The sequence below is a fragment of the Lepisosteus oculatus genome, chromosome 17, assembly GCF_040954835.1.
Source record: "Lepisosteus oculatus isolate fLepOcu1 chromosome 17, fLepOcu1.hap2, whole genome shotgun sequence".
In the NCBI taxonomy this organism is placed as follows: Eukaryota; Metazoa; Chordata; class Actinopteri; order Semionotiformes; family Lepisosteidae; genus Lepisosteus; species Lepisosteus oculatus.
Window position 1 is genome coordinate 17319961 of NC_090712.1, and position 25208 is coordinate 17345168.

At 42.3% G+C, this 25208-nt stretch overlaps 1 protein-coding gene across 5 annotated transcripts in view; it reads left to right on the forward strand.

Annotated features, from left to right (window-relative positions):
- The first annotated feature begins 2391 nt into the window (after positions 1-2391).
- Positions 2392-25208, forward strand: part of ltbp1 (latent transforming growth factor beta binding protein 1) — a 99578-nt gene continuing 76761 nt past the window's right edge. For all 5 annotated transcript variants that reach the window (XM_015362996.2, XM_015362999.2, XM_069179882.1 and 2 more), the window contains exons 1-4: positions 2392-3148; positions 4148-4218; positions 10419-10680; positions 24859-25010. In XM_015362996.2, the coding sequence (XP_015218482.2) occupies positions 2793-3148; positions 4148-4218; positions 10419-10680; positions 24859-25010 (841 nt within the window). In that variant the 5' untranslated portion in view covers positions 2392-2792. The remainder of the gene's footprint in view (positions 3149-4147; positions 4219-10418; positions 10681-24858; positions 25011-25208) is intronic.

The following is a 25208-nucleotide window of genomic DNA, read 5'->3' on the forward strand; positions in this document are numbered from 1 at the left end:
TATTTTGGTCATCCTTGTAAGAAATACTCAAACATGCAAAGAATAAAAGTTTGGAAGATCATTTAAGACATTCTACGTTTACATATCACCTGTGATCAGGCTTTTTCAAACTGCCTCTTGAGGAAAAAAGCTTTGCCACAACACTGAAGATCAGCTTCTCCATCTCTGTTTTATACTGCTGACGAAGCTGGTAGTTGTTCCAAAAAACGAATGCATGGCACTTATTGTGTGTTTCGTAATTGTAGGACCAAGTGGATTTAATGGAAAACACAAGAATTACCCAGAACAATTTAGATACTGCAATCAGTTGGCCAATTTCTTCAGTTTTTACCTGTAAACAATTGAACTTTTTGAATTGTGAGACTGTGCTGTATTCTGATTTGATTCACATGAATCATTGCCAGTCTTAAATGTAATAATGAGTCACTGCAGAACAATTTAGACAGAAGCAGCTTTGTAGCTCACTGTAGGAGGAGGATGATTTGCTAACGAATGACAGCACTAACAGCAACACCCAAGCGCAGGCAGCGTCCTGATTAAAGTACTAATGTGTTGTTGTTATATATGTTGTAATACTGTAGCTTTTTGTCTTCAGTCGTGGCGACATTATAATCGCGCTAATGGGGTACAGCTTAAGAAAATAATTTATTGGCGCTTCATCAAATTTCCTCATGATGGCAACTAAGGTTAATGCACTCTGACTCATAATGATATACCACTTATTTAAATTAATATTTTATACATGTTTTCGTATAACGATGAGATTTTTAGGAGGGGCACTATGAGACGTTTCCGGAATAATAAAGTATTAAAATGTAAAAGTAAATCTAAAGTCGGTCCCAAGAAAACGTCTTTTCCACACAGGTCCATGCGTTCTACCATTTAACCACCCTAGTTAATCGATAACATACTGTACGGGATATACGGTTACAGTGTGAACTACACAGTCAATCGGAAATACGAAACACGAGTCCACTTGGACATTCAGTATAAGCAACAGCATTATGCTTTGCCAAGTTCAAGCACAACAGCATTGATTTCTTGGGTCCTAAAACTTTGGTGACCTACGAATGTCGACAAATAAACGTTCTTTGAATAGTGTGTGACAGTCTGGCCCAGCGCTATAAATCTAGCGAGCGCTGCAATGTGACTCCCCACTGACCTGTACTCGTTTAACAAGCCCTTGCGGGCGGTCTGCTGTTCCGGCGGTGGGGGAAACGCATCGGCCTAGGTACAGAGGACTCGAAGCTCTTAGGTAAACATGACTGCTCAGAGCTGCTGGATCAAACAAGCATTGCATCTCATTCCAAAATGACCGAGAGGATGGGGGCTTGTTACAGAAAACGAAGTCGCCTCTCTCAGCTGACTGCTTGCGGCGGTGTCGAAGGCCCTCTGATCCCGATCTTGAAACAAGCCAGCAGCGCTTCCCGAGTAATCGTGGGCTGTGTGACTGCCCCCCACTTTCCCTCTCCTAACCCCGGCCGTAATTACTGTACCGCACTTCGTGGGCTCCGACCCGGCCTTGAAAAGCCGCATGCATCAGTAGAACTAATTATTTTGAGACGGTTGTGTTTGCAGTGTAAACAACAACAATCAACAACATCAGCAGCAGCAGCACAATCAACATCCAGTCACATCCAGTTGTTTCAGTGTGAACGAAAGTTGCGTTTTTTGCTTTTAGTATTAGGATTTGTAACTGTAAGTAGCGTTTAGAACCTGTCGATATGGACGTTTTGTCAAAAATGGGTAGATATGTTTACATATCCATAAACATATTTACCTTACTCCTCAGACCGTTCTTTCGCACATGGTCTGAACTTGCCTGCAATGTCTATTGTTCGTATATTCGCACTGTATTGTAAAATATGAATGTGCCTGTGTCTCATGATATACTGTATGCTGTACTGTATTGTCTACATGTTCCGTGCCGTGAGCACAGATTGTGAAGGTGTTGTGACTCCCCCATCCTTCGCATGTTGTCCAATGCAACTATGTCAGTAATGTTAAGGCTCCTTTTGCACCTGTGTGGGTTTTGTGTTGAGCAGGTTGCAAATGCACCAAGGCACATTCCCCTACCCGACTCGTACCGGCGAATAAAAGCGATTCTGCTTCTGATAGTGGAATTACATCTGAAAATACTGCCTTTACAACGCCGCGTGGATGGTTCCTATCGATAACTTGGGTCAATACATCATTATTAAAATTCACTATTATTATTGCTGTTGCTAGGAGCTCAGTCCGTCCTGCTGTTAAATTCGGGGGCTCAGCCCTGCTCCCCTGTTCCAATAAGACTGCTGTCCATGACGTCATGTCTGCCGGGGATTGGCTGTTGAGCACTGACAGACTCCAGCCCTGACACAGTGAAACTTTTTAAAGACTTTTCAATGTGATCTTAAGGCTCAAGTATTACGCAGACCCAGCCAGAGCGGCTATTAACATCTGCTGCTCACCTCCCCCTGTCCCTCTTTGTGATAAGACGAGCTTTATTTAGTTTTATATCCGTAAAATCTTTTTTTTTTCCTTTATATTTTGTATTTTATTTTGGAGTAATTTGGTAGTCTGTCAAGGGCGCTGAATATCAATGTATACCCTCAGGGAAACAGATAAAGAATATTTTTGCTTGCGTTAAAAGACATAAAGCTAAATCTTTTTTTCAGAGGTATTTTTTTAAAATATATATATATATTACACGGATTCCAGTACTTTTTTTGGGGAGGCCAGCATAAAGGATCTTTCTCAAGGAATTCCTAACTGCTTCACAGATTTCAAAGTCCTGAAGGAAACTCGTGGAAATGGCTTGGGTTAGATGGAACATTCTGCTTTCTATAGGTTTATTTGTTTCACCGGCGTTCACCTCCACAGACAAGGGCGAGTTGAGGAGATACACCACCTACGTGCTGCAGCCAGGACAGAGGGGCCCGGACAGAGTGAGCTCGGTTTCGCGGACAGACGGTGTCGGGCAGCGGCGCTCTTATAACGTGGAAGTGACGGCCAACTTCGGCGGCCAAGTCCGGACGCGCAGAATGGGAAACCAGGCGAGCCCCAGCGGGCTGCTCCGACAGCAGCCTCAGTTCACGCAGCAGCCCCGGCATGCAAGCCACAGCGCCATTCCCGCTGTCCACCAGGGCCACCAAATCCAAATATCGGGGTAAGACAAAGCGGGGGTCTCGCTTTCGGCTCAGACCCGGCGCCGTTACCAACTTCCCAGCCTCGACACGCACCGGGAAAGCCGGCGCGATGATGCGCCGCTTCGTGCGTAATCTGTAAAAGCATTTGGGGGGAGTCGCGGAGCTTTCCGACGCGAGAAAAAGGGGGCACAGAGACGTGCCTTTTGCACGGCCGCAGGTCTGTCTGGAAATTGGGAGCCCGCCCCCCGCCGGGGAGCGTGACCTCTCCGGAGTTCACTGGTGGGACGAGCAGGAATTTGTCAAGAACCGGGAAGAATTTCTTAGAAAGTTTCCCAGAGTTAAAAGTTGGCTAAGTCACCCGATGAGGTGTTTTACGTCGCTTTCCATTCTGATTTTACGGAAGAACGGTAGTGTGTTGATAATACCGTTTTTAATTTTAATTACTTCTAACAAAGCAGTAAGGTTCCCAAACGGTACCTGTTGCATGACATCATGTTTGGCAGGTTTAGAATGGGATAGTTTCACTCATAAGATGTTGATGAATGATTTTATATTCCAGGCACTGGGGGCAAATGTGATCATAATGCGTTGACATAAAATTAAAAGCGGTCAAGCAAAATAAATGTAATCCAACAATGATGCACAATTGCAATGACTATACACACTCTTGCCCTCTAGAATCCGCCTTAGACTATACATTCTTACTTTTTTTGTACGGATTTTGATGTAAAATGCATATTTGTATGCATAACCCAAAGAATTGTATCCAACAATGATCAAAAAGTACCCAGCTGTGTACTGAAGCTCTCTGGGCTTGAGACTCCAGCCCAGACGGCGAAAGTGTTTAAATGAATTCCTTGATTCACTGCAGTGAAACTGCCTGCTGAAACGAAACGGAGCGTTGATCTGGTGGGCGTTCAGTAACGGATCAGTGAAAGTGTCCCAGTGCCCGCGGTGGAGGTGACCCGTGTCACGGCTGTCGCCCTGTGCGATAATGTGTTCTCCGGGTGTTGTTACAGTGTGAATGTCTGTGGAGGGCAGTGCTGTCACGGCTGGAGCAAGGGGCCCGGCTCGCTGAGGTGCACCAAGCGTGAGTATGGAATCGAGCGGCTGTCCTTGTTCACACTGGGTGACCACGGCCCTGCGGACACTGCACAGGGTCCAGTGGAGGGCGGGGGGGGGATGAGATTATTATTATGCCAACAACCTCGAAAGGTTTTAAGAATTCAGTCGAATCCATTTGCTCTTACGATGGACCGGTTTTACAGTGTTGCGTGACCTGAGACCCATACCATCCCTCCATTTCAAACCAGTTTATCCCACCCGGAGCCTGTCGCACAAAGTCAGGCCCAGAGCACAAAGTCAGGGAGCACATCCACGGCAGATCCACTAACAGACATTTTTATAGGCAAGCCACAAGACTGCTGATTGCATTTAACTGCAGCTTAAAATGTGGTAATTTTTCTTCGCTGCAGCTCTTCAGTATTACATAAAAATCGGGACCAAAAAAAGGAGAGTTCCTAAAATTGAGTCTGACTGATCTGTGCACAGCAGTGAAGTCATGATTAGGTCTCAGGAAAGAGCTAGCCCTTTCAGGTGTCCAAAAAATGAAGTGCATATTAATACAGTATCTCTGTTGTGCTGAAGATAATATTTTACCATACCTGCCTATTATGCACTCCTTACCCAGAGGATTAACCCTCTCCGAAACAGCACATGCGTGTCTTGGCCTGTCTTGTTTCAAGCTCTCGACAGTATGTCCCACTGATCTGTCATAGTTGTTTCCTGCATCTTTCTGTCCGGACATTTCCATGCCCATCGTTGGCCTACAATGTGAACAGTCTTCTCACCATCCTCTAGATCCAGGAAGCCCTTCCAGGAAGCCAGATTTCTCTGAGATGCTGCCCCCAGTTTTATCTTTCTGGGTCCCCAGTGTCATGGTTTGCAGATCATTCTCTGTGCAGTAGGTGCTGGGGGGACAGAGGAAGAGTTAGCCCAGGCAGGCAGGTCCTCAGTCAAAGATCTTCTTCACACAGACAAGGAAGTGTCTTTGGGCATTGGGAATGAACCAGGTCCAAATTCCTCTGGCGACTGTCTTTATTTTCGGTAGGGCGCTTTTAATTCCCTTTGACTCACAGTTTGTGGTTTCATGCGGCACGTGGAAGTGGATGACTATTTAGCGTGCTCTAGATAAATAATCCTTGAGCAGTTCAGTGGCCTGGTTCAGTGTTTTGTTTCCGCTCACAGTTGAAATTGTGTTGTAACAGCAATCAGGAAAGGAGCCTGACAGGACCACAGCTGTCAGGTTGGATTTCGTCTACAGTTCTGTGTTGCCCCGTTCATACTGAGGTGTTTTTACGTCTGGTGAGTTCGTGGATCTTAACTATTACACTGATTCCTACATATATGAAGGCACGTATCTTATTTCTTCTCTGCTTCTGCTGCAGTGTTCTCAGATATAATGTAGCTCAATTGTCCCATCTGTTCACAGTAGAGTCTATGGTCTCATTTGCTCACTAATGTTTAGCAGAATCTACCCCTCCCTCCTTAAAAATGCCAAACAAAAGGGTCCTTAACAGAAAAAAAAACTCTGCTTATACTGGCACAGCTTTACTCGTAGCGGAGTTAAGCTGTACATAAAGGGCCCTTTCAGTGTGTCAATCAGTGTGATTTTTAATTTAGCTCAGGTTTAAACCAGGAACTTTAAAAGCTGTTCTCTTTTAAAGAATGACCAGCTGGACATGCAACACAAGAAGCATCCGCCACATATTGTGCAATATAAGTGGAAAAACTGTAGGTATTTAAAGTACTCCAGGGATTTTATCTAAAAGATAATTAATTAGTAAAATATGTCAGAGAGGGATGTCCTGAAAAGCAGTGATTGTTTTTTGGTGGTAATGAGCTTATTCACTGCTAATTGTCCGGTAATTCCTTTGTGTCTAAAGATATTGTCTGTCTGACAGTGAAGGTGGTGAAAAGAGTTATTTTTTCTGATGAATGATGTGTACAGAGCGCTTTAGGCTTTAATGCTTCTCAGTTTTGAAGCCTAGTTCTTTAAAAGAATGGTTAATTAGCTCTGTTTTCTGTGCAGTGCTGAAAGAAAACAGATGATAGTTGATGGGATCTGGTTGCCAGAAGGTTGTTAATGCTTTCAGACTTGTTTTTAGCCCACAAAATTGTAGATTTATGTCCCATTGAGAAAAAATTGGAAAATCCAATACAATCTGAGTAGTGTTGGAAAAAAAAGTCTGTTGATTAACATAACATTGTTGATTTGTGACTGTCAGAGCATGCTTTTGAGAATCTCAGATAAAGTGTGTGTTTTATCTGAGTGAAGAAAATGTGTGCCGTGTTTAACTGGAGGGAATCACTTGAGTTGAAAATATTCCCAGTCTGATCCCATCAAAAGCCTGACCGAATGCAGACATCACGGCTAGACAAAACAGGACATGAAAATATCTCTGCTGCTTTTAAAGTCACTGCATTGCAGAGCTGAAGAGCCATTGAAAACTTATTTTCCTTCCCCAGAGGGCCAAATAGGTAATGGCAAATTGTTTTGTAGTGTGCAGAACTTGGAAACTGCATGAATTCTTAAAGCACTCAGATATGGTAAAATTCTTGCAATGTTCTGTTTTTCTTCAAAGATCGCAAGAGTCTTTAAACCACAGAACAGTCAAAGATTAAAAGCCTTTGGGGTGCTCAGCAGTATTTGTACTTTTAAGAAGTGAGAGGAGAGTCATGACTGTACTGTATCTGATGGAGGTATACATGCGGTGAGGAAATAGGAGAGTAACACTGCTTGGACGTGAAGATTCTTAAGCACTGACCTGCATTTTTTTGGAGAACAATGATGAACACGCTACTCAGAGGTCGCTGATTGGTAAACCGCGGGCAGATATACTGTACACCCCCATTTTATCCGCCTTGCTGTCTTGACAGACAAGCAACCATTACAGTGCACATTGTATACAAAGCCAGGTTATCTGCTGGCTGTCTTTTCTCTCCTGTTTGCGTTTTGTGAGGAGTGTCGTTGCCTGCTGGTGGTAGAGACCATCGCTAGATCCCAGCCCCTTAATCCGAAACATTTTCTCACTCCAAGACTTCAGAAGTGTTTAGTGTCTGTGTGTTTTTGTCCACACACATACCATGCATTTCTTTCTGCTCAGAGGGCTGCGCCAAATGCAGAATAGCATGTCTAACGATCTGTGTGCTTTTTTTGGATTCATGGTATAAAAAATATGAACCGCTGTGTTTATTTAGTATCAGGGTAGAGAAATATTCCCATGTGCAACCTGATAATCTGTGCATTCTGAAATATACAGTACAAAGCCACATTCTGAAAGCGCAACTTCAAAGCACTTTTCGTCTGCTGTAGTCAAACTGCTGTATTTGCACTCAGAATGTACAGTATTTGTTCTCAAACCAGTATTTTCTAATTGTGAAACGATGGCTGTTTAATGCCTTAGAAATAGTGGGTGACTATAGAATAGTCTGAATTTCTTACGTAAACCTTGTCTTATACGCTATCTGATTCTTTCTTACTATAATATAATTTATTACCTTTAAATTGCTAAGGAATTCCCTACAAATAATGTTCTATGAAGATGCTTTTGACATGTTTCCCCACACAATAATTTTTTACCATTTTTTCAGTTGAATCTTCAAGGGTGCTGGTCTTGACAGTGAGTGGGTTAGGAGTGGTGTGTAGGTTTGAGATTTAACAGCACATCGGGGATGGTCTGAACTGTTTTGAAGCGAACTGGGCAACAGGGCAAAGGTTGAGGCATGGGGTGAGTGTTCCCAGTAATGACGGCTTGTCTGGATTGGGTGAGAGGGCTTTTTTTTTTTTGAGAGGAGGTTCTGTACTCTACTCTATACAGAGGCAGATGGATTCATTTTAAAACCTCCAAGAATCAAAGCATCGTGTTTCAAATGCACTCCTTACAGTAACGTCCAGAACACGTTCTGGCTGCACGCACAGTTCGATGTGTCCGCCAAACCAGACCAAACAAAAATAAGTCCCTCTGAAATTCTGAAGCCTTGAAATATTTTCAGTGCAGAGCAGAGCAGGAGCCCTTCAGACTGGTGTCAGATAAAGCCAGCATGTTTGCTCAGCTGTGAGTCTGCAGGACTGATGGGCATGCTTGTGGTGAGGTGAGGCGTGTATAGAGAGGGAATGCAGAGCAGGTGTGCGATAAGAGACATTATCATTGACATCTCACTCAGGAGCTGGCTGTGCTTCTTTCATGTATCACTGGGGTTTGCTCATTTCAACAGGAATGGCAGATCTGAAGCTGATAAGAATTCCTAATAATCCTCTAATCAAAAGGCAGCGTCTTACTAAGAGGTGATAAATCCAGCGGCTCATTCCATAAGACTATGTTTCTGCCTCATTTGCAGGCTGCTTCTTGGTAACAGAAACATCTGCACTTTCCAGATGTAGTAACTGTATCGTATTCTTGCCTTACACATGGAATGATAATGTAACTTCTGTTTTCCTAAACTGTTCTGGGGGTGGCATGCACTGGGGCTCTGGGTTCAGTGCTGGACCTGGGGTGCTGTCTGTGTGGAGTTTGCACGTTCTCCCGTGTTTGTGTGGGTCTCCTCCCACAGTCCATCCTAGTAGGTTAAGTGGCCTCTGGGAGAATTGGCCCTGATGTGAGTATCTATGTGAGTTTGGGGTATATCCTGCCTTGTGGCTGTTGCTTGCTGGGATAGGCTCCGCCACCCCTGTGACCCTAAATTGGCTGAAGCAGTTTGAATAGAGGAATAGAGTGTTCTGGGGGAAAAAAAGCATTCATATTTCCTTTAATAATTATAATTCAGTTCCTGGATTTATGTAATTCTTTTAATCAGTTCTTCCATGATTATTCCAGTTACCCCAAAGCCCCCTGTCATAAATTAATTGAAGGTATTTTTATTAATAATTAATAGCTTTATATACTTTTATACTAGTATCATTTTATGCTTGTATGTTTTTTCGCCTTCCTTTTGTAAGGATCTTTTTTCATTTGGCCCTGTTGAGGATGCATTTCATGAACTGACGTTACCTTGATCACACCATCTCAAAGGATGTATTTTCTGTCTTCATATTCAATTGGCTTCGCAGTTGGTAAAACCAAAGGAAAAAGTTCAGGGAAAGTTGGAAACACTTTGTGCTTGCATAGCCCCCAGCATTCCTGAGTCACTGACATTTGAGTTGTGTACAAAAAGGGATATGATGCACACAGTATTACTAAGGGTCTCCCAGCTCATGGCATTGACAAATGTTTCACTGTATCTCACTGTTTCCTATCCAGAGGACAGAGGAAATGAACAGGAGACTTCAAAACAGGGAGCTGAAGTAAATTTGTGTTTTGGACCACGTACCCGTGAGGCTAGCTTTGTTGTTGAAGAATGGCAGCCCCAGCATGAGCTGAGCTGAGCTGAGACCGCTGTAATTACAGGCTACCTGCCAGACTGCTGTAAAATCCAAGACTTCAGAGTCCACTCTCTGATGCTGTAACCTATTACACATGATGTCATTGGTGCAGGAGCAGTGTAATTGATTGCAGAGCATGTTCTAGTAAATTACTGTCAGACTACGAATTGGAAGAGGGAGTCATTCGCTATGCAGGGAACCACAGAGAAGGTATTTTTATTGGCTACTAATGATGTCGAAGAGAGCAATACTATTTTTGACAGAAGAACCATAGCAGGTTATATCTCTTATATAGCTAGGCATAAAAATGCAAGAATCCTATTAGTTCCAAAACACATTTGTTGATTTTGAATGCATTTCAGTAAATGTGTACAGAATCATCCCTTCTAGGCTGTGGTAATGCTCTCAGCCCTTAAGAACACAATATTTCACCCCTTTCTACAACAGCATTACTTGTAAGATAGCTAAATCATTCTGGTTTGCTAAGTGTCAGTGCATTGCAGGTTATCAATAGAATTATAGGAAAACAAGCTAGAATTAATAGCTTCCACCTAAGTTATTGAAACAAAAACACTGAAGTATCTGTTAATTCCAGGATTGTACCATTGGTAAACGGTTGGGCTCTCCATACAGTATGTTTTCTTTTCTTCCTTGTCTTCCAAATAACCTCCTGGAGATTCAGTGGTCATTCTCCCTGCCCTTTCTAGTCTGTTCACAGAGCTTATTTAGCAAGCGGTTTTAAAGCAGACCTGCCTGGACCCGGCAGGGAGGGACCCGTTCTCGAAGGCCAGGGCAGGGCAGGGCAGGGCGCTAGCTGTCCCGAGCCCAGACTCACTGACACACCCTCACGGCTCCGGTTTGTGTTGCAGCCAACTGCGTGCCACCGTGCCAGAACGGAGGAATGTGTCTACGGCCTCAGCTCTGCGTCTGCAAACCAGGAACAAAGGGGAAAGCCTGCGAGCAGAAGACCTTGCCTTCAACCCCCACCATGTCCGGCAACGGCCACAACGCCGTGGTACCGCAGAGACCGATTCCCCAGCAGGCCTCCCCCCGCGGCCCGGCCCAGGGCCTCCCGGCCAGCTCTGCGGCCCAGATGACCCTGGCAGTGAAGCAGCAGCCCATTCCTCAACAGTAAGTCATGTATCAGTGTGTCGGCGGCCGGCGAACTGCTGCTCAGATTGCCATTTTGATAGGACTGTTTCATGGAGAGGGGCGGCACGGCGACGCAGTGGTCAGCATTGCTGCATCGGAGCACTGGGGCCCTGGGACCAGCTTCAGACCTGGGGTGCTGTCTGTGTGGAGTTTGCATGTTCTCTCTGTGTTCGCGTGGGTCTCCTCCTGGTGCGCCGGTTTCCTCCCGCAGTCCAAAGCCATTCTGGTGGGTTCATTGGCTTCTGGGAAAAATTGGTCCTGGTGTGAGTGTGTGTGTATGCCTGACGTCATGCCCAGGGTGTGTCCTGCCTTCTCTCCATTTGCTTGCTGGGATAGGATTCGGCTTCCCTGTAACCTGCTGGATGTTTCATAAAGCGGTGGTGTAGTTTTCCTGGATTGTGTTATGATATTTTTTTATGGATACAGTTGTATAGAGACAACTATACGATATGCATGATGTAGTTCTGTATATGTATACGCAAGATACAACTAGATACAATATAGATACAACTACTTAGAGTTCACATGTACTGTATGCTTTTTGAAGAGGTTTGCTCATACATAGCTCTTTTTAGTATAATGGTAAACATTTTGCCAAGTTACTTGATCAGCCTAAGGCAATCAGAAAATTAGGTGTGCAGATTTTCTTGCGCGTTTCCGTCTGGTGTGCCCCACAAACCATTAATGAGGCTTAGACGACAGCTGCACTTAATTATCTACACACACCCCGTTTGTATCAGTGAGGACAGTGAGGCCCTCCTCTCACAATGAGCAGGGCCAGTTAGGTGCTCACCTGGGTCAGCTGAGATTAAATACTTTCAGGTGTATTGACTGGCGCTGCCCTTTTACTTTTCCACTCCGTTTCTTTTTTCTTTATTTTTCTTTTCCTGTTTAACAACTAAGACTTTATCTGCAACATCAATCAAAGGTGAATGGAAACAGAGCAGAGGCCCAGAGCTTTTCAATTAAGTGTCTCGGCACATGTTGGAGTTTGAGCTCACACTGCTGTTGGCTGTAGCTTATTTTCTTTCTGAGAATTCTTCCTCTGATTGGATACAACTGAGATTCCTTCCTAGTCAACCCTGTGTAATTCAAATGCATTTAGGTTTAGCTGTCCCTGCCCTTTTAATATCTATCTACACTGTGATGGAATAATTCTAAATTAATTGACTCTGATGCTTGTAGCTTTTAATATAAAATATATTAATATAATAGAAATTATAGCAAGTTTGTGTGCCTTTTGACTTTGGCGAATTCCATGTATACAGTCATATGTATTACCTAGCCTGTTCATGTGTTCTGTATTACTGTACCTAACAAAGACTATAAATCAGAGATGCCAATTCTGGTCATGTCGCTCATTTGGTTGCAAGGTGCTCATTGACCCTAGGATCGTCTCCAGATCCTTTCTTCTGCCATTCTGACAACATGGCTAGTTACATTGTTCCACACTCCTACTCCTCTCTGTGTAAAAATGTGCCTCTTGTCCTCAGGTTTGTTCCTTTATTCCCATTGTTTCTTCTTGTGTCCCCTAGTTTGTGTCTCATCCTTGATTCTGAAGAAGTCCGCTGGGTTGACTTTTTCAGCACCTTAGATAATTTGACACCCTTGTCATTTTTTTATAAAGACTAAAAAGAATCTGTAATTCTAGCATGTCAGTAGGACAGACTTTCGTTCTCAGTTTATGCGGAAGAAGTCAGATGGATCGATTCTGTGAATTCTTGAAAGATTTTCAGTCCTTGAAGTGTGCTTGTATCTTGTCTGTTCCAAGTCTGCAAAGAATCAGTTCTTTTAACCTGCGCCAGATTGCCCTTATTTAACAACACAGCATGTCCTGTTTATTACAGAAATATATTATTACTAACAATCTTCTAAATTAAGTCTTAACTAATGCTGTGCACGATTTTAATATTACATCCATGAATTTAATGGATATGCTTTTAAGTCCTAACATTCTAACATTGGTTTGAGTTTATTATTGCAAAACATATTGAAGTTCTGGATAATTGCTAGGGTCCCAGAAGCTGACTGGAAACAGCCCATCCCTTCATAATGTTAACAGACATTTCTGGAGTGTCCTTCAAGAACAGCTTAATGTAACTCTTGGATCATTAATCTCCCAGAGGCCAGTCAAGCAATTTAGACCAAAAGGGCTCCATAATGTAGTGTTTCTATCATGGTCTGTAAAAAAAATGATCTTTCACAAGATACGATGCTTAGAGATGTTTGATTCCATAATCTGTGTAATCTTTGTGGAAAAATATACTTTTGCATTTTATTTAAGTTGGTCAATGTGCTTATTGCTTTCAGAGCAGTGATCAAGGAGTGATTTCACCCACTCTGAGTACACAGCTTAATAGGCCTTTGTACTGTGGGTTTTAAAGAAAAGAAAGTGTTCAATCATTTCTTCAAGTGATGAATTTGTTTATTTTGCATTCATATTTTTGAGAGTTTTTTTTTCTTCTTGAAAATATAATACAGCCCCACTAAAGAAATACAACAGGCACAATAATGTTAAGGTCTGTGTTACCCTGTGACATTTGTGTTATGCAGATGCAACATTTTAAAAATAAACATGGAAGAGGCATAATATATCACTTTACTTAAGTGGACCTCTTCCTTTCCTAAGACATAGAAGGTTAATTCTACTGAAATGGTTGTTAGTGTGGCTCAGCTAGCAGTTTCAAAGGCTATGAGGTGTTTTTCTGAAATATTAACTCATCTGTTTCCCCCCTAGGCTGCAGGTGGCTTTAGGTACCAAGCTCCCTGTGTTTTCTAGCTCGTGTTTTTTAACAGCGTCGATAAAAACGTAATTGAGTCTGACATTTTGCTGGCACGTTTCTCTTGTGGCCTAGGATGTGCATCGTGCATGTAGGAATTCATTTTCATGTGGAGGTGAGGTTTAATTATGCAGCTAACTTCAGGGGACAGGACCCATTTAATTTGGCAAAATCGCTTTTAACTTGGGTGCAAGGCAGTGTGTGAAGGAGGGAAAGGCGGGAATGTCAACTGATATCCCAGAGAAAGGCATTGTGGGAGCAGAGAGTGCGTTACCTCTTCAGCACATATGAGCTGAGTGCTGACATGTCTTCATTTGCTTATGAAACTCTAAAGGAATTACATATATTTGAGTTCAGAAGAGTAAGGTTAAGAAATATTGGAAGAAATTTGACAGTGTGCTCTTAACCTTTCCCTTGATGTGCTCACAATACATGTTGCATCTGCATTGCTGGACCATCTGTATACGCATCTGTATTATACTGGTCAAAGTGTAGTTTATGCATCAATTTCAATACAGCTTCTTAACTGAACTGCCCATTTTGTGGTTAGAACTACTGTATCTATGGAAGAGAAATCCCACAATTCAGTGATTCAGGAGTCTTAATTAAGATTTGTCTTCTGTCTCTATATTAAAAGCCACTGGATAATTTGTGCCTGTTTTTAAAGACCTATTTTAGAAGCTCCCCTGGGTAAGAGATGGTGGCATTATACAGTATCACTTGTGATTTTGTGCAGCTCGATTCAGCTCACAGGGTCTTGGTTTGAACCACATACAGTACAAGTGGGTCCTGTTCCAAGCCCAAGTCTGTGCCGCTTCCCTGTGGGAGTTCCTATTAAAGTGCCCTGCAGAGCGCTTGCTGGCTGGCTGGCATGGAACCCAGTGCCACAGGAGGTGCCAACAGCGTGCTGGAGCTCGGCATCGAAGCTCGGGGCTCGTCTGAAACGCAGATTCACAGCTGAAAGGGAGCAGCAGCGGGTACTGTCTGCCAACAGGAGCTGGGTCCAAGCCCTGCAGCCACGAGGAAGGCTACTGCAGAAGTCTAGAGGCCAACAAAAGCCCTCCTGTACTGTTTCGGAAAATTCTTTTTTTGCTTTGTTTTCTTTAAAAATGTTAGGAATTAGGCTGTTCAAAGCAGTGGAGGAGCTGTGGTGCAGGTGGCTCTCTAGCAGTCTGTTACAGAAACATCCAAAAGCCCCCGGGCTTTTATTTTAAAGTGTCCATAGCTTTACCTTTATTCATTTTACTATTATTATTTATTAAGTAATTTTTCAGGATTATTTCTAGATTCCTAAAGTGATGGACACTTTGAAGATTTACTAAAAAGAATACCTTCCTGAATTTAACCTCAGCTTTTCCACGTGAGATCGTTACACAGTAAGACTGTTTCTTCGTGTCCAGGAAGCTGTGTCTCCTGTTAGAGGAAGTGGTGTTTCTTCGGGTAAAGTTTTAATTCCCGTTGGTCTAATGCAGCCAGCCAGTGACCGGAGAGCTACAGCAGCCCACACCAATATTATCACACACCCAGGTACATGACAGGCTGTTGAAGGCTCTGCGGTGATCTGACTCCATCAGCCGCTCAGAACTGACCTGCGCGGTCCACGGTCCACGGTTAATGTTTTTAAGCCGGCACAGAGCCTGATCTGTCAGAGCCGGCCATTTGTGTGTTTATCATGTCTCAGTTACAAACCCTGCCTCCGCACACAGGGAGAGCATGAGGACATGTGCTGTAGGCAGATGTGCCCTATCTCTAAGCCAGTCATCTTTTAACATGTCTGATAATGGTGTATTGTGCTTGGGGAGTTGCAGTCACAGTCTTTATGGAGACACATATGCAAGGACCAGGCATGTGTCCAGGACATCTATTCTGGTAGCAAGCTGAGCGCTTTATTTTGTGAAGTATTCTGTATTTTGCAGGGGTTTTAACATTAATTTAAAAATCACGGGATGGACACAATTGAGTACAGGTCATGGTATGTTAGTCTATTTGTTTTTGAAAGACTGAAGTAGATAAGCACAAAGACAAAAAGTATTTTGACACATCTGCAAGGATGCATCTCCATTTTCTGTCTAAAAGTTACAGTATATACTGCTTCCTCTGTTCAAATATAAAAAGCAATAGAACTTCTTTTTATTAGCATGTGCGAATCATTAACTATACTGTATGAAAGAGTATGGAAAAATGTAAAAAATCTTACTAAGATATATACTAGTACAATACAAATACAAAGTTCTTTGGTCTAGTTTTTTCAGTACTTTGCAGCTGAATTTAGTATGTCAGTTCCCTTGAGAACTATGTATTAACATGGCCTCTGAAAGTAAATATTGTGTAGGTTCACTGATAGCTTTGTGTAAAAATGAGTACAATCAAGTTCTCATAGTATCAGCTACCAGGGTTTCCTAACTGGGGGTTAGATACCTTTAAAACAGCTTTTTAAAAAAAAACACATAATCCTTGACAGATCATAGTGTGTAGCAGATATTTTATTGCAACTGCAATTAAATCGTATCTCCAGAGTTTAATGTTTTACAGTTTTTGACTTCAGATTTCTAAGAAATTCTTCTTTAAGCAGCTTAAGAGCTCAGCTTACACTTTTGATTGGGTAATATTTTAAATTTACTAGACGTGCATGTACATAGCATTTTCTGGATGAAAGAAAAAATGTCAGACTGTGAAAATAGTTTAAGAAATTGCTTTTTTGTAAGGCCTTGTGAACCTAGTTTCAATTGCTCTGTCGATGTGATGTTAATGCTGCTCTGTCTAATTTCTGTACATTCAAATTTCAGTGTAGTGAAGTCGAATTCTATACAGTGTTTTTCTTCATTATGATGTTATTCCCCTAATGTATCATCTATTCATTTTTAACCCTGAAATCTCAAGAAGTAGTGCTCTGAGATTTTGCTTCTGTGCACTGTGGTAAATAGTTGCTTGTGCTAGATAGTAGGGCGAAGTATGAGTAATGGGAATTATGTGATGGTAAATACCATTCTTCACTATAGATCAACCAGATGGGATAAAAGATAAGATATGTGAAGATAAGATATGAGATACACTGCTGATCATAATCAGGTGACTTATCCTGTTATGTTGAGTACATATAGTATCTTACAAGGGCCATTTTTAAACCTTGAGCCAGCTGTTCTTATCTTTTAGTAACATACTGTAATACTCAAGAATAGGCCACTTATGTACTATGCCACAAATATCATTGTTCTATAAATGTGAGCTTTGATGTAGAGTTAGGCACTTGTTTGAGTTGCAATACGAATTTCATGACTGATTAAAAAAAAAAACAGGTCTGAACTTTGAAGATGTTGAGTTCTCCGGTCAGAGTTTGCACAAGAACCTCTCGACTTGACTTGCTGGTGGCTCCAGCCAGTCCCAGAATCATTTTGTGGGGAAGTGCTTAGCCATGACCCTTCAGCCTGTGTCAGAAAACCAGGAAAGAGATACCCTGCTCTATTCTGGGAATTGAGAGTGTGTGTATGGATAGTGTATGGTTATTTAAAAACAGTGGAATGCCAGCTATTTACAAGGCTATCAGATCCTGTTTGTTTGCGCTGCACAGAGGCCTGTTTTCCTGTCACTGAGAAGGGAGGCAGAGACAGAGGTTGGTGTCGACTGCCCGTTCTGTTCCCCTCTCTGTTCGGACTCACTGCCTTCTGACCCCTGGGAGAGACACACGCACACATTAAAAATGTCTTCCCACTGGACTCCAAACAGACTGGACTGAGGTCTGTCTGATCTCCCACCCTCACTTATCTTCCGATAAAACCCCGGCTACACGATGGAACAGCAGATTCATCATCGAGAAGAAGTGGTGAAGGAAGTTTGTTACGAAGTATTATTGAAAGTGTAGACTGAATTTCTGTCCAAAAACTACAATCAATCAGATTGAATTTTGTCAGGATTTTTTTTATTTAATTTGCAGTAAGAAATAGTGGGTGCTCGTTACCTATATATTCACAGTTTTAGCATTACTGCAGGGAACACACCGGTCATCTGGTATTGTCTTTAATACGTTTGTGTCAAGTACAGTACAATATAGTTCAAGTGGGGAGCTGCGTCAGCATGTATGGGCTGCAAAGGAACAGGTAAAGGTTTATTCTATGCCAAAAAGAGAAGAAAAGAAACACAACGTTTCGGCCATGGAGCCTTCTTTGTGTGTGTTTTCAGTACAGTATGATATTTTGCCGTTTTTCTTTCATGTCTCTTTGTCATATCTAGAATTTCTCTCCCATTTACTATTTTATCTTTAAAACCGTATAATCGAATACAATATATTATGAGAAAGCGTGAATTAATTTGCAACATTCAGTTTTATTAAATTGCACATAATGGAATTAAACCCATGGTTTGTTTTAATGCATCACCCTTTTGAGAAGACTGTAGCCAACATTACTAAAGAAAACTTTCATGGATGTTTACAGACATAAATGCTAAATAATCTTTATTTTGTGTTATTTCGTTCTTTTTTGGAAACTCAGTATAGCCAAAGAATTGGATATTTTTATTTCATATTTTTCCTTGTTACTTTTGGGTATGTACTCATTTTGAAGGTTCTGACTGTGCTTTCTGTTTCAACTGCCAATAATAACTTAGCTCACAGGCGCACCATGAGAGACTCACAGAGCACTTGCTGGACACTTGGATTAAGTCATTTAGTAAACAAAGTGAATTTGTTTATTTAATCAATAATTGGTTCGTTTTCCAATGCTTTAATTGCACCTTGCATCACTTTACAAATATAGTGAAAGACAGTAAGTTCAACATTTCCAAGTTTGTCTGTGAACAACTGGACAAAATCATAACAGAACTGAGCATTTTTCTTACCTCTTTCCCAAGCATGTTAATTTCAAATATACCTACAGCCTTGGTTTTGTGAAATATCTTGCATGTTTTACATACAGTAGTAGCTATTCCATACTATTGCTGTTATAAAAAATAACAAAGAATAATTACTGTACAGGGGCAGCACAGTGGCACACTGGTTAGCATTGAGGCCTCACAGCACTCAGGATCTGGGTTTAATTCCTGGGGTACTGTCTGTGTGGAGTTTGTATGTTCTTGCCATGTTTGCGTGGGTTTCCTCTGGGTGCTCTGTTTTCCACCCACACTCCACTGCACTCTGTTAGGTTAATTGGCTTCTGGGGAAATTGTTCCTAGTGTGAGTGTGTGTGTTTGTGTCTGCCCTGGGATGGACTGGCCCTGGTGTGAGTGTGTCTGTGTATCTGTGTGTGTCCTGTGATGGACTGGCCCTGGTGTGAGTGTGTCTGTGTATCTGTGTGTGTCCTGTGATGGACTGGCCCTGGTGTGTGTGTCTGTGTGTCTGTGTGTCTGTGTGTCTGTGTGTCTGTGTGTCTGTGTGTCTGTGTGTCTGTGTGTGCCTGTGTGTGCCTGTGTGTGTCCTGTGATGGACTGGCCCTGGTGTGTGTGTGTGTGTGTCTGTGTGTGTCCTGTGATGGACTGGCCCTGGTGTGTGTGTGTGCGCTTGTGTCTTCCCTGCAATGGATGGTGCTCTGTCCAGGGTATATCCTACCATTGCTTGCTGGGATAGGCTGCAGCTCCCTGTATTGGATAAAGTGGTTCGAAAATGGATGGATGTAATTACTAATAGGATAAAGTGAGCAAACCTTGTGTAAATATTTTGTGCCCTGTAACAAGCTACGTTAGTCATGGTCTTATGCATTTCAATACATTGCTTTAAATGACTTGCTGAAAAACGCCCTTTCTTGACCTGGGCAGCTTAGTCATCTTACAATACATTGAGTAACTGAACTATTCTACAGTATCTACTCACTCTGATTTTCAATGACCGTAATTGAAAGGCCTTTTTGCTGGTTATAGAACTCTGAGACACTGCAGGCATTCAGGGATATTTATTTCTCAAGAAGTCATTGACTTCAGAACTACCGCTGGACATTACTGTGCCTTTCCATGCACTCATATGATGTGATGTCTTACTATGTCACATTCTCATCTGGTTTAGAGACTCACACTGTAGAGCCAGCAACTGATCACAGAGCCCACTCTATTGTGAGACTTGTGGTTTTCTGTGTCCTCTGTTAAATATCTCATTGAATAAACTGTTCTTTGAGCAGCTCCCCTTTAAGGGAAAGCAAACTGTTTGCACATATTGCAGTTATAAATGTTTCTTTAACTTAAAGTACTCGCTGAATCTTATTCCTCTTTTGAGTCAGAGTTGCTTGAACTTATTTTCAGGGGTGAAATGTGCTTTACAGATTTAATGTTTTAGAGCAGACTTCCCTTCTGTGTGTGGCTTTGGGAACAGCTGGCCCTAGTTTCATCTGCAATAGTAAATCTTGGAAAAGGACCTTCTCACAATTTTTCGGTAATGCAGAATGTGAAGACCCTCCTTTTTGTTATTTTTTCCAGGAGACTTTATCTGTTTACGTATTGCTAGGTTTTACAGCTCTGTTAGTGTGTGGCTCAGTTAATGTCTTAATGATTGTGTGTTTGAAGTGTTGTGTGATTTAAAAAAAAAAGAAAATCACTGCAGATGTAGAAAACACATGCATTTTGCACATTAAAAGAAAGTTAGCCTTTATCTGATTTACATTTTCTCAGATAAGAAGGAAAATAACAAACAGCTTTAGAGGTTTACAAAATATGGGACATTCAAACAGATTTGTAGGATTTAGCAAAAAGAAAACTGTTGTTAATCCAGTCAGATAACATCTTGACTCTGACTGTACAGCACCTTGAAATTCTCATGCACTTAGACTTAGACACTTAGTTTGTTCCTTTGGAGGTCCCCTTGTGAACATGCATTGAAATTCTGCTGTTTTATTTTAATAGGATTGGAAATGTTAAGCTCAGAATTGTATTAATTGGCTGCGATTGTGACATAGTGGCAATGAAATATGCGTAACTGGTGTTTTTTGGGGGAGTCTTAGTATAAAAAAGTCCCACAGGCTTTAGGAGTACGGAGCCTTATAGTCAACTGATATCTACAGCTGGTTTTTCACCTGATATTCATTTAGAGAAATAAATTCTGTGATGGATCCCTTTAATAATGCCCACAAAGTTGTCAACCTTCCCCTCAGACTTTCCATGTTCCTACAGTATACCAGAACAATATACTGTATATGTATACATTTGATGCTATATACAGTACTATATATACTGTATTGTACAGTATAATCTTAATATGTAATCTTGTGTAAAGTTATTCTTTACACAAAGGCTTGTGGGAGTAGGGAACAAACTACCTAGCCATATAGCTGAAGCTTATCCCCTGGCTTTTATCAAGAAATATGTGGATCAGATTCTTCTGTTAATCAGCTAGATGAGCTGAAAGGCTGGCTCTCGTTTGTAGGATTTCTTCTGTTTTTAGGCTTCACAGGCTCAGTGGGGCAGGGCCTGTTCAGTGCAGGGATGTGAGACATGTAAGATAAACAAGGTTCCTATGTTGCTGGTCTTGCGAGTGTCGGTGGAGAGGTGTTGTACGTACTGTTCACAAATCACCCTATTCTCTGAGGTTCTCTTAAGCATGCACTGTGTTAAAAGACTTCTTCAGCTGCGGGCCAAAAATAGAAGAATCGTACTGCAGTTCATCTGGCCTGCCCTCCAGTCTCAAAACTCATCTCTGCAGCTGGGAGGGTTGTTTAGCAGCTCAAGCCATAGTATGAGAGTGCAGCCACTCTGCTGAGTATTGAGCATGAGGTGGCCACACCTTTGGAGAAGAGGCGCCTCTCATTTGATATGCTGTAGATGTAATGCCTGCGGATTAGTGCACTTAATATAAAACACATATAAACTTCACAAACAATATATATTGTTGCAAAACATCTTGTGCTCCCAACTGGCTGCAGCGGGTGAGTGCTGATGAACCTTCTTACTGAAAAGCCTAACTGGGCAATGAAAAAATACTCCCTTGTAAGTAAAAGCGTTTGTACAGTTAGCTGCCTGTAGTCTGAGCTGTATATACAGTAACTGCCAAAGAGCAACACTTGATATTCTTCTGAGGCAACTGCTCGAGGTCCCCTGTGTGTAAAGCAAGAGCGAAGTTAACCAGCTGGACTGAACCCCAGTTGAATTGAATGAAACCTGATAAGAGAAATGTTGCTTCTTTTCCAGGTTTCAAGAAAAATCTATAAAAGGAATAAAATAGTGCCATTGTCTGAACACTTCTAGTATTCTCTTAACACCTTGTGTCATCTTTCTTTTAACCTTGATTTGTAACTCCACCAGACAGGGAGAACAGGAGCCCCCACCAAATGCTTTTGTCTTTATTATTTTTCCAGATACTGCCTTGTAAATTACTGCCCTGTACCCTCGAAATGCCTGGCTTGGGGCATGCTGGTCATAAACAATATCAGTTTGTCAGTGCGTCGTTCATGATATATGTTAGAATGAGGTGTCCATTTGTCTGCCTCTCTCACGCACGTCCCCTCTCAGTGGAACTAATCACTGTGTTACAGCTGGTTAGGTTAATTGCGGTTTTACCAGCATGTGGAAAAGCTTAACATGTAGCTTACTTTCTGAAAATGTTTGGAACGCTACTAAAAAATCCTGTCAGTGTAATGCAGAAAAAAAGCATAGTATGAGTATTGTGTTAAATGAAGAGCACTGGGGGGCTGAGAAAGGCTTCTGCCTTCCACCTGTGAACTGCTGTGTCTTGACAAGCCAAACTCTTTGGGGATCTTTTAGTTTCCCAGACAAATTGATTTGTTCACAGTTCAGAGGAGCGAGTGAGCTCATGGCCTAAGCTTACTTTGTAATCTTCGGGCTGCCAATAGCCAGACTAGAGTCGGAAACTGCGTGTGGACTCCAGGGTTTCTTCCAGAGACTCCCTCTCTGAGCTTGGACTCTGGCAGCTCGAAATGCCCTGTTTGGATTATTTTTAATCTCCACTGCTGTTAAACACTTCCAGGATGTATCATCCGTGTGACAAATGAGCGCACGTTAGAATAAGGAGACAGGTGACCTGAGGGCTGAAATATTTGCCTTTGTTTAAGTGGAAGGCTTCAGAAGCTTAGTAGGCGTTTTAGCACGTCAAGTTTTTAAACTTAATCACCTGAGGGTGTCATAAAACACAGGATCATTAAAGAACATGTTCTGCACAATTTCCAGGATTGCAGGCAGTTTCTTCACCTTGTTTACATGCTTAAGTACTTTTCCTTTAGTTGTAATCTAATCATATGTTAATGACACAAATTTGAGCATAACAATAATATCCCCTGTTAGTTTCAGGAAAGTTTCAGGAAAAATATCTTTGTATAGAGAGTGAAATGTAGTTTTGCAATTTTTTACAATCTTGAGCCATTTTCAGTGACGTTCCTACGGGTGTTTTTTTTCCTTCTACCTTTCAGCATGGAATTAATCTTTCCTCGCTCCTATGCAGTATATTTGGTAACTTCTAAAAGAAATCTGCCCATTCGAAGTTGTCTTTTGATCGCTTCCTCACTTTCCATCACATTCCCTAAACAATTTGATTTGAGATGTCAAAACGAAGTACATTCTCAAGTTGAACACAATGTCATCTTTTGTTATGTTTCTGTTTCTGAGGTCTGAAAAGATCTCCTAAAACAGTCGTGGCTTTCTGAAGTTCAGAAAGTACCCATATAGACATGTTCTTTTGTTTACTGTATGCTGTGCGTTTGACATGCCTGGAGGGTGCAGAACGTGCTGAAGTTAAATGATACCCTGGTTAACTTTAAAAAAGCCAAGTTAATTAGAGGGACAAGACCTGGCAAGACCTATGGACAAGGATTGAAATGAGACAAATCTGCACAGTGGCATCAAAGGTCAGGCGAACAGCTGGCGTGGAAGTCAAGCAACAGTGTTGAAAATGGAGTTCATCGTCACCCTCGTGTGTGGGTTAGAGTTGAAATGAGGGTTTTGTACAGATCTACTGAAATTCACCCACTGTTTGAAATGCAGAGCTGCAATGCACTTAAAATTGATCCTCTAAATATATTTGCAAGCTTACTTAGCTTAGTTTAAGATTACTTGTCTAACTTGCATGCCAGATCCCAAACCATTCAGAATGCCTTAAAATACGCCTTGTTCAAATGTTCTTGCTGATGTTTTAATGCTGTAGACGCTATTCTAAAGCAGGGGCCATTGAGCTCACTTGCCTTATTTGGTTTCCTGTAGCCTAAGAACCCAGGAATCCCAACAAGCTGTCTCTTAAAGTATCCCACAGAGTCCACTTCGACAGCATAGCAGGGACTCAGTTCACACTTCCCACCACATTTCCTGTGGTTCTGTCGTTGTTGCTCGTCAAACCATCCCCCTGTTTGTTTCATTTTTTTTTTTCAAAAGATCTGGGCCTGCTATGCCTGGAAAAAATCATTTTGACCTGCGGAAGGTGGACAGGCAGCCTTGCAGTGCAAGAGGCATTGAAAAGCCTGTCGCATTCATTTTTAACAGTGTTTTGGTGTCAGTTCCACGCTGTCTCCCTCCTCCCCCCTGTCCCGGCTCCAGCATCTCGTTCGGAAGAGCTCAGTCAAAAGCATGAAGTTTTTGGATGGTGTCTGACGATCAGGCAGTATCTGGGATGCTTCACCCAACCACATGAGAGATTAAATTCGTCCTCTGGACAACATGTTGCCATCACAGGCGTTTTCGGGGGCCCTGGCAAGGAAGGCTAGCATTGCTCTGGGAGTACGAAGACCTTCAGAAACTCAAGAAAACAAACTAGCTGCCCATTTCCTTGCCGAGACTGATTCATGTGTTTTCTTTTTTTTTCAGCTCAGTTTTGGCACACAGGGTGGGCCTGGCTGATTGACATGAGCGAGATTCGGTAGAGGAATGGCTCATTTTGGTTGATCTCTTGGAAGGGAGTGCTTGGTATCCCCATTCTCAAGAGCCAGAGGTTTAATTTACAGTGCTCTCTCATGTGGCGACTTTGGCTGAGCTACAGCCAGTTCATGAATGCGATGAAGCACCGCAGACACAGGCTGTGCTGCTGATTGAGGCTGTCACTGCCGCTGAAATGTGATGGCTTCACTTGCGTGGCGAACTGAAACCCTGGCCAGACCGAACTGCTTGGGATGGATTCACATCACGCTGCAGGTTGCCAGATTTGAACAGCTTGGAATTAAAGAGGGATACTCAGACAGATGAAAATGATAGCATGCTATTCAAAAAGGTGGAAAATGTAAGATTAATCTAGCTTTTTTATGCTTGCCGTGTAGAAGCACTTCAAACGAATGGATGTGTGTTCTTAACAGAGACAGATTTTTTAAGAAGGTTGACGACAGTTGTATGGCATTTCATTAATTCCACTTCAGGTGTACGTTTTTATTAATCTTCTTATTTATTTGGTGCGAATATGGAATGCTGTTGTTATTTGGAACCGCCGCACAGATGTCTGAACATGTTTTTCCTTCCACTTGTTCTCTCCCAGATTCCGACCTCCTCTGACCATGACGGTGCACCAGAGCTCCACACAGCAGTTTGCCATCAAACCCAAGTACTACCAGACTCACAAGGTCCAGACTGGAGCCCAGCCGCCCGAGAGGGCGATCCCCCTGACCATGGCTCACAGTGCGCTTCACGGTCAGTTCTCTGTGCTTTCTGCTGTGGTTTTCCTGCTGCTGTCCAGTCCAGAATTCCACTGGCCTTGGAGCTCTGACAAAGGGGTGACGTCAGAAATCTCCTCATGGTGGGCTGGTCGTTGGAGGGACGGTCAGAAAGGCCTCTATTACTTTTAAAAAGGCTCGCTGGCTGTCAGTGAGTGACTGATTTGTTGGTGAG